This window comes from Manacus vitellinus, unplaced genomic scaffold (genome assembly GCF_001715985.3).
Source record: "Manacus vitellinus isolate BGI_N305 unplaced genomic scaffold, ASM171598v3 scaffold_15_pilon, whole genome shotgun sequence".
Lineage (NCBI taxonomy): Eukaryota > Metazoa > Chordata > Aves > Passeriformes > Pipridae > Manacus > Manacus vitellinus.
This window is the reverse complement of record NW_021939122.1, coordinates 2,795,466-2,804,769: the sequence shown is the minus strand read 5'-3', so window position 1 is coordinate 2,804,769 and position 9,304 is coordinate 2,795,466. Positions and strand designations below refer to the sequence as shown.

Genomic DNA, 9,304 nt, shown 5'->3' with positions numbered 1-9,304 from the left:
AAATGCTTCAGAGACCTGACATTTTTTAATGTCCTCAATAAACTACATGATATACATTATCTTGCTGAAAATGTATTTAACAAGAAAAGATTTGTGGTTTTGCTGACCCAAACTGCAGAGAGCTTCACAGACGTTTATTCTACTGGTGTGGGTCTTCTGGCTGTCACAGCTTTCTATAGCACTGTAGTATTTAGCAGACCTGTGAAAGAGGAATGTTTCTGTAGGAGTCCCTGGGCTCTTAAGAAACTGCCCTTGCCACATAACCAGGCCTGAAACACAAAAAGCTTTTCTTATGAGAACATGCATAGGAGAACTGTAACCAAATTGACGAAGATGATTATGTTACCCTCCCAAGCAAAGGGGACTCAAACATCCTTTACAGGTAGATGCAATTACTGAACTTTCCTCTGGCATTAGCACAAACCAGGAACAAACTCGGTCCATCTTAACCACTTTAGTGGATTTATATGGTAGTGCCACTGTAGGCACGGCAGCTCCACAGCACACAGTGCTTACAGTGCTGATGTTGGCTGAGCTGGTCTTGGAGGAACTGAACTATCAAAATTAATCCAGTTACAGGTCTCTTGACCTTTTACTTTGATGCATAATTTTCTTCATTTTTGTAACACGCACTGATCATAGGAAGTTGTGTATGCACAATGACTGTGAAGGATGAAACTCAGTCAAGTGAATGCAAATAGGTTTGCCCAGTCAGCAGTCCTTCTTTTGCCGTAGCTGAACATCCAAATTTCGCAGGTGTTTCAGAAAGCCACGATTGGGTGAAATCCATCGATGCTCTTTCACTGTTTTGATGGCTTCAGCTAATGGGAGGTGGTGATTTATCATGAGATATGCCAGGACTAGGGAAGCTGACCTGCTTACTCCAACTGCACAATGTACCAATATTTTAGCTGGTAAAAAAAAAATTTAAAAAATTATAACCATGGAAGAGAAGCAGTACAGTGGACAAAGTTTAATTTAAAGGGAAGGCAAAGCCCTTCTGCCTTCTCCAGCTTATTCACAGTAACACTGCAAACATGATGTATTTCTTACCCTTCTGATAAATCATATGAACTGCTAACAATTAACTCTAATTTGCCATTGTTACACTCACTTGTGTAAGAAGTACCATGAGATCCCCACCTGATGTCAGAAACCATGGCAAATCACAGAAAAAAAACCCTGTTGAAGTAATGAAGTTGTTCTGTTGTGAGAGAGAGGAAAATCAGACCAATTGGTTTCAAAGGGCTTACTTAGGCGAAAAAGAATGTTAAAATTTGGCCTGAGTGGATGGCACTAACAAAAGAAAAATGATTGGCTAGTACCATTGCATAATAAGGCAATTTGATGCAACTGTAATTGTATTTTGAAGGCAAAACTTGTGATATAGAGACAGCTCCATTAATGCCAGTTTACTCATGCTAAGAAATGATCTTTTATGTAAAACAGGTTAATTAGTATTATATTGTACCACTGCCAAGAAGCTCAGTTTCTTGTGCAATTCACTATAAATCTCCTTGGGTAAAGGTAATTCTTCTCCCTGGGGACATAGCCCTGCAGGCCATGTTCAAACAAGAAGCTCATCTGCAATATCTGAGCCTCCTCCTACAGTTGATGATTGTAGAAATTAGGACTTTTGTTTCTTTATTCATTTGTTCTTATAAGTACAGTTGCTATAAAAGGGTCTCAAAAGAGGCTGTTCATTTTAAATGCATGTTTTTGATTCTCCTTTTTTTGAATGAGCCTTTCCTTCCAGATATTCTCCTCTCCTCCCCTCTCTTCCTCTCTCCATCCCAGTCTCTCTCCTGCACTGTTCATTTCTTTTCTCACATAGGCTTTTTGGGACCTAGTCAGAGCTACATCCAGGTATACAGCACTCCCTCCTCCTGCCACCCCCCGTGCAGGTAACCAGCAGCTAGCAGGACGCCATGTAGTGACTCGTCCACCACTGAGCTTGTGGAGCTGATCTGTTATAAGAGGCTGCCAACTTGCATAAAAATATGACCAACAATAATTTCATACCTCCTGGAGTGTTCAAGGCTTTGTGGATAAATTGTGCTGCGGAGAAAAAGAACTGGCTTATATCAAAGCTTGGCAGGTCATGGGCTGGTACACCATAATAATGAATGGTCGCTCCATAATAGTCCTGGCCTCCGTGGCTGTAGGCTGTGCCATGGGCAGCATTTAAAACATGGGTCACGCCCATCTTCCACAAAATAAATCTGTTGTGAGCTGTTACTCTAAGGAAAAGACAAAGGCAAACAAATCAAATGGGTGCAGTGACATTCACAGATCAGGAGTAGCACTGTGAGACTGCATTTCCCAAGCTGGAGCATCAGGCTGTGCATTGCCTCTAAGGGCTAACCTAGAAGCAAGTACCAGCTGAGTCATAATTTTATCTCAGAAATCGTGCTGTCTGCAGTGTAAATGACAGCAATTAGGGAAGCTATGAGCTGTCTAAAGCCGCACCCATGAGGCATACTAACAGACAGAAGGTATGGCAGAGGTGTGTCCATAAAGCTGTACTTACAGGTCTCCTAGGAAGAGATTAGGCCATACTTCATCAACGTGGTTGCAAGAGGGCCGCCCGGTGTTCAGGAGCTGCTCGATTTCTTTCAGAGAGGGGACGTCCCCCGTGCGTTCCACAGCACCTGCAGGTCCCTGGGTGTCCAGCACCTCCGCCCCGGACATGCTGGGAGCCAGGCAGAGACCCCGCTGCCCCGGCTGGAGTCCGGCGCTGGGCCCTGGGGCGCTGCCAGCCCCGGTCGGTCACGGGGAGGCTGGAGATGGGCTGGAGATGGGCTGGGGCAGGTGCCGGCAGCCAGCCTGTGCAGGCAGCCAGCCTGTGCAGGCAGCCAGGCCGTCCCTGCGCTGCAGCCGCCCCCGGGCCCCCTCCCCAGCGCTGGCCCCTCGCCTCTGCAGGACCCTGACCGGCACAGCCAGTTCAACAGGTGCAGGGACCAAACTGGCCATTGCTGGGGCCTTACTTGTTCCAGTCCGCTTCTCAGCAGCCCTGGTACGGGGCACATCAGCCACATGTGGCAGCAGCCCCCTGCCCGCAGGACACCCCCCAGAACAGGGCTGTGACTGTTCTCAGTCATGTCCTTGACAGAGCATGGGCATTCATCACAAGCATTTAAAGACCTGATAAAGGAAAAACAGAAACCTGTCCAGTGCAAATAGAGTGGCAACTGTCTCATTAACAATTGTATGCCATTTATTTTGAGGTACTTAAAAACATATCTGTGAAAGGGTCAGAGATGCACCAGCAGGTCCTACCAACATGGTCACCAGGAGGTTAAACACCAAGCAGATGATTATGTCTTGCCTATTACTGATAATCTAGAGAAATTTACTTCTTGAAGTTAGTGTTTTTTCACTGAGTAAAATTATCTGAGCCTAACTGTACTTCATATTTTTAATATTTTCTATTGCAGTCACTTCTTTCATCACTCTGTTAATACAATACACCTGCCATGTATTGCATGATACCTCCCTCTGTTGAAAAGAGAACAAAGACCATGAGTATAATGGTTGTCAGGTGAAACTTGTGAGCCACTGAGTTAGTTTATATAGAAAGGTCTGGAGAGCCACAGGTTAGAGACCCATCCTATCAAACTGTGGTATTACTGGGCCCTTTTAAGTACAACGGTGCCTGTGCAGGATGTGTGACTCCTGGCAGGGGGCTGTAAAACTGTCAGCGATGGAGCTACGAGGCAAAACAAAAGAAACAGTGATGCTCTTTCTCTGTAAGCCTGGCAGTCCACCAGAGGAGGTGACTCAAGAGGAGAAGCTTGCTGCTGATAGTATCCCCTGTGGAAAAAAAGGCAATGAATGAAAAGAGCTCTTGGTCAGGTCTGAACCACCTTTATTCTGCATGCATTTATATACTATGATGGAGAAAAGGTTTGCTCTAATTTATCAAGAGACATATCATGGAGAGCCATTTCAAACTGGGTATTAAAGTCTGGACTAATTAACTATGCTTAGGAGTACTCAGGGTGAGAGATCACCATAATACGATGCTCTAGTTTCCAGCATCAGAGGGCAAAAGTCATCTGCAAGAAGAGGAAAGAAAGTGACTTTGTATAGAATATCCCATGAAGCAGAAATTACTAATATTCCATGGATTTAGGGAAGAAACTGCTTAAGAGCATGCTGTATACAAAGAGACTTGTTACTTCCCCCTGCCATGTATGTTCTGACCTAAAAGGTGAAATAAGGGAAACTACAAGCAATAGCACTGCAGTGCTTATTTAGAGGGGGCAGTGGGACAGGCAGTCAGGCTCTGCTGTGAGTGAGGCAATCAGCTGGTCAGATCCAGCAGAGGAGAGGACTGGAAAAATGGTTGAAGTTATACTACAAGCAATAGGTATATGCCCTTAATATGTTACCTTGTTTTTCTGTTTTGGTCTTCTTTTTTTTCCTTCAGTAAACTAGCGCTTTTTAAGCTGATTGATTTGTGCTCAAACTGACTGAGCAGGTGAAGTTGTTCAATTTAGTTTACTTTTCTCAGGTTTCTGGGTGGAGACTCAAGGTGAGGCTTTACTATGAGGTTTTATTAAATGTAACCCCAGCCCATTTGTTGCCAATCAAGTTCTGTCAAATAGGTGACATTCATGTTTAAGTTTATCCCTTTTCAGCTGCATAACTTTTATTGGCCTCTACTCCAAATGCACCGACTAAGAATTCAAAGTTCATCTGCAGCACGAGAGACGACAAACAGAAAAACGTGAACTCCAGCAAAAATGATCCCCAAGTCCTGAGTGCCTTCCACATTTGTATGGCATGCAGCCATCTGCTTCAAAAGACTGACATTCCACATCTAACATCTTCTAAACATTTAATAGTCTGCAAGCATGGCTTTGGTAAAGCTGTGTTACTGACCTTTTTTAGCCAGGAGTTGCCTTTGAAACAGACAGGAGGCAGAGATCTGGCTTTCAGATACATTTGCCTCTCTACATTGTGCTTTTTTCCAGGTCCTTTTAAATCTACTAAGAATGGGTGTAAAAAGCAACAAACTGATATACGTTCACACTGAACAGAGGCAAATGTAGCTTTCTGTGCAGGAGGCACTTTTTGAGATTCTGAGAATTTGGAGGTTCTCCTGGCTGTTGGAATGGTGGGCAGCACTAAACCAAACATTTGTGTGTAATTATATATGAACAGTAGCTGCCGTCTCAGTTGAAATTAATGCATGATTAATTTCAGAACAAGCAACAGAAGGCATCCTTCTACTTGGACTATGCCTTTGTGATTACTTTGTAGGCAGTACTTGCTGCAATAATCTAAATCAAACATTCCCTGGCTAATAGTATATTAGGTAGCAACAGTGTAAACTGCCATGGAGTGCTCTAGTAGCCCGAAGCACGGCATTATCGGGAAAATGCGCAGCAGTTGAGAACGGGAAATTCATGGTAGCTTTTCTATTTCTTCTGTTGAAATTAGTGCTATCAATTCTAACTGATGCCTGTGACACCTTTCCATCTCTCTAATGAAAACAGGGCCAAAATCAGGCTCCTTTCACATATCCTGAAAGAAGAAAGCTTTTACAGGGAAAACATTACAGAAAGGAAGTTCAGCTAGCTAGGGTTCTATAGATACAGTGTCTCCACCTGCAAAAGATCTTCTCATTTCACTCATCAGCCTCTTTTCAGGATTTGATTTTTGAGATGGCTAACTATTGAAGAAGGATTGAACTATTTGAATTCTGGTACATTTTGGTAAATGCTAAGTGAGACAGTTTTCTGGTGTTCCACAATATTAATGTATTTTTAACATATGAAACAATTTTGTCTGATGATCATAAAGAGTTAACTCTTTTTTTTCCCTTTTTTTTCTCCTCTAATAAGCTCATTTTGTGTCTTGAAAAATGATTATGATTCACTACTTTGATTAGCCCTTAGGCATTCAATCTATTTTTCTTCCAGTACAGAATTAGGAAATTTGAAGATAAAACAGATGCTTGAAAGTTCACACATGACTGACCTAAGTATTCTTCAAACGAAGTAAAGAGATTACAAAGAAATTTTAGGGCAGGACCTGATCTGTGCAAAAATGATATTACCAAATCAACACATCCTCCAACCCAGAAAATAAGAAAAAGAGCATGATTTAGATCAATTAGCACTTCTAGTGAAAGACATTCCCCTTGCCATATTGTATTCTTTGCTGGCTTAAATTTTTCGTAAGCAATTCTTTCTCTGTTCAGCTGAGGCCTTTTTTTTTCTGTGTAGGGTCTTAAAATTTGAGACAGATTATTTCAAATTATTAAATGCTAACAGTATTCTTTAATGACAGTTTAAAAAAAACCCAAAACATTACATCTCATTTTCCTTTGCTATATAATATATTGTAACTTGAGCTAGTTGGGAATTTTCAATATAAATTTCTTTTCTTTTATTGTATTAAGTGTCAGGCTGAACATTAAATCAATCTAACTATTGAATTGAATAAATTGTTTTCAATCTAAAGATGCATCAGTGTTATTACACATTTTAAAGACTTTTTTTCCTTGGCAATCCATAGTTGTTTTAAAAAGATCTGTAGTATAGAGCTTGTCACAAATTCTCAAACCGACATGTCAGCACTGGCACTGCCTGTCAAACTTACATCAATGCCTTCATGTCACATGGCATGAAGTGACATAACTCAAAGTGAAGGAATGAGGTTTATTGGAAATTTCTGTTAAATAAAGCACAAACTATTTAGATAATTCACCCTTTTAAAGAACATCAATTGTTAGCAAAGAGAAGTAGTTTTCAGCTTTGAAGTGCAGCAGCTAAGCAGCTATTACACATCTACTTTCATCTAAGAGATACAAGTTTTAAATTATGCTATTTATTACTTTTCTGTGCAAGCTAATTTGGTAATTTTCAAAATATTTGTTAGGTGATGAAAATAGACAGAACATAAAAATGCCATTAGCAATAACTTTGGATAGAAACTGATGATCAAGCCTTTTTCCAGTGCTGAGGTTCACAGAATCACAGATTCGTTAGGGTTGGAAAGGACCTCTGGAGATCATCCAATCCAACCCCCCTGCCAAGGCACGGTCACTCAGAGCAGGACAGGAACACATCCAGGTGGGTTTTGAATGTCTCCAGAGAGGTAGAATCCAGCACCTCTCTGGGCAGCTGTTCCAGTGCTCTGCCACACTCAGTGTAAAGAAGTTCTTCCTCATCTTGAGGCGGAACTTCTTGTGTTTTAGTTTATGACCATTACTCCTTTTCCTGTCACTGGGCAAATCACTGCTGCAAACTAGCCCAGCACCCTCTGTAGCCAGACATAGGGTGCTCTCCAGTGTATATATGTCTGTCTGTCTTACTCACTTTTACTCTGGATGCAACTTTTGGCCAGGGGTTCACTGCATGGAAATCAATTGCTGGAATAACATACCTTAGAGACTGTAAACTTCAGATAGTCCTGTATTCATATGCCTGTCTAAATATAGCTCATTTTCCGACCTTGACTTCTGAAGTCTATAGACTGAATTTGGGAAGTAATTTTTAGTTGGATTGCTGGTCTTGCTACAAATTGTGTAGAGAAACAGCATAAGGAAACTTTTGCTTTAATTTTTGTTTCCTTCCTGGAATCTGGGGAGCTGGTAGACTCTTGTGCATGTTTAGATGAAAAAAAACCCAAACCACATCACAAAGCCATAGCACTCTGAACAAAGCAGCAGTTTCCTGGCACCTCCCATGAGAAGGCTAAGAATGAGAACCTGAAATGTGAGTTAGCTTCAGGACTGTGCTTCAGACACTGTCACAGTGACCTATTCCATGATGAGACAGCCCTGCAGCCTGCTATAGTTATTTTTGCAGCAATTTTTAATTTCAGTTTGTGCTTATTTTTACATTTTTAGCTTATACAAGTTGTTCAGATACAAGCAGATGCAGCAATGTATTGTAAATTTTACCAATTCAGGACCTGGAATTGTGCAAAAAGGTGCAATTGACTGGCAGTTGGTAAAGAAAATTTCACATCAAAAAGAGAAAGAAGGGGAACGTTGTGAGGACTGAAATCACACTTGATTCCTACATTGTTTGCAGAGGCTGCTAAACTGGCAAAGAAAGTGGAACATTCCCTCCAACTTAAGCAAGTTATTCTGGGAAACCACATCATTTAAAAAAATAAAAGTGGGACAGAACAGACTGCTTAGAGATATGCACCTTAGAACCAATATCAGGGCATGTGGAAAAAAGCAGTTCTCACAGCTTGTTTCTGATCTGAATATCCAGTATATAGCTGATTACAACTGAGATTGTACAACAGTGGGTATTTGCATTAGATTGCTTGATGATGACAACTTGATGCAGTTTTGAAGCACTTTGAAATGCAAAATTTCCTTGTTTCACTACAGCAGCATATAAGCGTTGTGAAAGATCCTTTTTTTTTCATTAAGAATGAAGATCACAAGGCCACATTCTCTGAAAAGGCTAATGTCATTAACTTAATGGAGCTACACTAGCACCTGCTTTTGACTTCTACTGAAGCTACAACTTACTTAGACTTGCCTTGGACCTCATACTTATTACATCATCAACAAAGCAAATTTCAGTGCTCTGCAAACTGCAGCAAAGGGCTGGCTGCTACCACAGTCAGTTGATACACAAAATAAATTTATTTCTGGACCAATTTGTTTCTAATTTGTCTGCTTCCTTCTATCCTCTCCATTTGTATTACTTATAGGTTATGGAACTCCCGAAATTACAGTGCCTTTCTGGAGCTCTAAGTCATCTGTGCTGTTCACATCTGTGCTGCAGATCACTGTGGATAAATGACTGAGTCCTGTCAGCCAGCTGCAGTTTTATTTTGTTTCCTACGGGCATCAGAAAAGAATAATGCTGCAACTGAAATGTTTTGCAATGATTGATATGAGGATTGATATGAGGATTGACAGGACGAGGCTCCTGTAAATTTTCTCTGCTATTTTGTCCTGACACATGCCTTTAGATGAAGGATGGGGATATTTTTCATTCTGCACTGGTGGCTTTTTAAATTATGTCAGGATCATTCTATGTTTTCACTCTCAAAAAAAAAAAATAATCCTTGTTAGTGTCTTTCTCACATCCAGGCTGTACTAAGTTCCCAGTGATGGAGAGAAAGATCACATGGGAAAAACATATGCTATGGTATCTTCCAGGAGAACAACTCCCTTAGCCTGGTCTAAGCATGCACAAGACACCCTTGCGTCTCCCTTCAGCTGCTCTCTGTGGGGATTACGGATCACTTATTTTTTTTTGTCTTACGAGGTCTAAACAACACGCTGCCGCCCACGCACAGACCTCCACCCTCCCTCACA

At 41.3% G+C, this 9,304-nt stretch overlaps 1 protein-coding gene and 1 long non-coding RNA gene across 2 annotated transcripts in view; one reads left to right on the top strand and one right to left on the bottom strand.

Moving 5' to 3' along the window:
* The window catches only part of LOC108639015, a 28,439-nt gene extending 19,526 nt beyond the window's left edge, over positions 1-8,913 (top strand). The window contains exon 4 of the long non-coding RNA XR_001920204.2: positions 8,692-8,913. This is a non-coding gene — a long non-coding RNA (uncharacterized LOC108639015). The remainder of the gene's footprint in view (positions 1-8,691) is intronic.
* On the bottom strand, positions 4-2,691 carry DUSP13 (dual specificity phosphatase 13). Its single transcript, XM_008924330.3, has 3 exons — positions 2,531-2,691; positions 2,023-2,240; positions 4-911 (listed from the first exon to the last, which is right to left on the bottom strand). The coding sequence occupies exons 1-3, from the start codon at positions 2,689-2,691 to the stop codon at positions 712-714; spliced, it is 579 nt and encodes a 192-aa protein (XP_008922578.1). The 3' UTR covers positions 4-711.
* Positions 8,914-9,304: the final 391 nt, after the last annotated feature.

What these genes read in the sequence shown, in the direction of transcription:
- DUSP13 (XM_008924330.3), bottom strand. Translation starts at nt 2,691, where the DNA reads ATGTCCGGGGCGGAGGTGCTGGACACCCAGGGACCTGCAGGTGCTGTG. An exon ending in AATCTCTTCCTAGGAGACCT is followed by an intron (nt 2,241 to 2,530) that starts GTAAGTACAGCT and finishes TCTTTTCCTTAG; the next exon opens with AGTAACAGCTCACAACAGAT. An exon ending in AGCCTTGAACACTCCAGGAG is followed by an intron (nt 912 to 2,022) that starts GTATGAAATTAT and finishes TTTTTTTACCAG; the next exon opens with CTAAAATATTGGTACATTGT.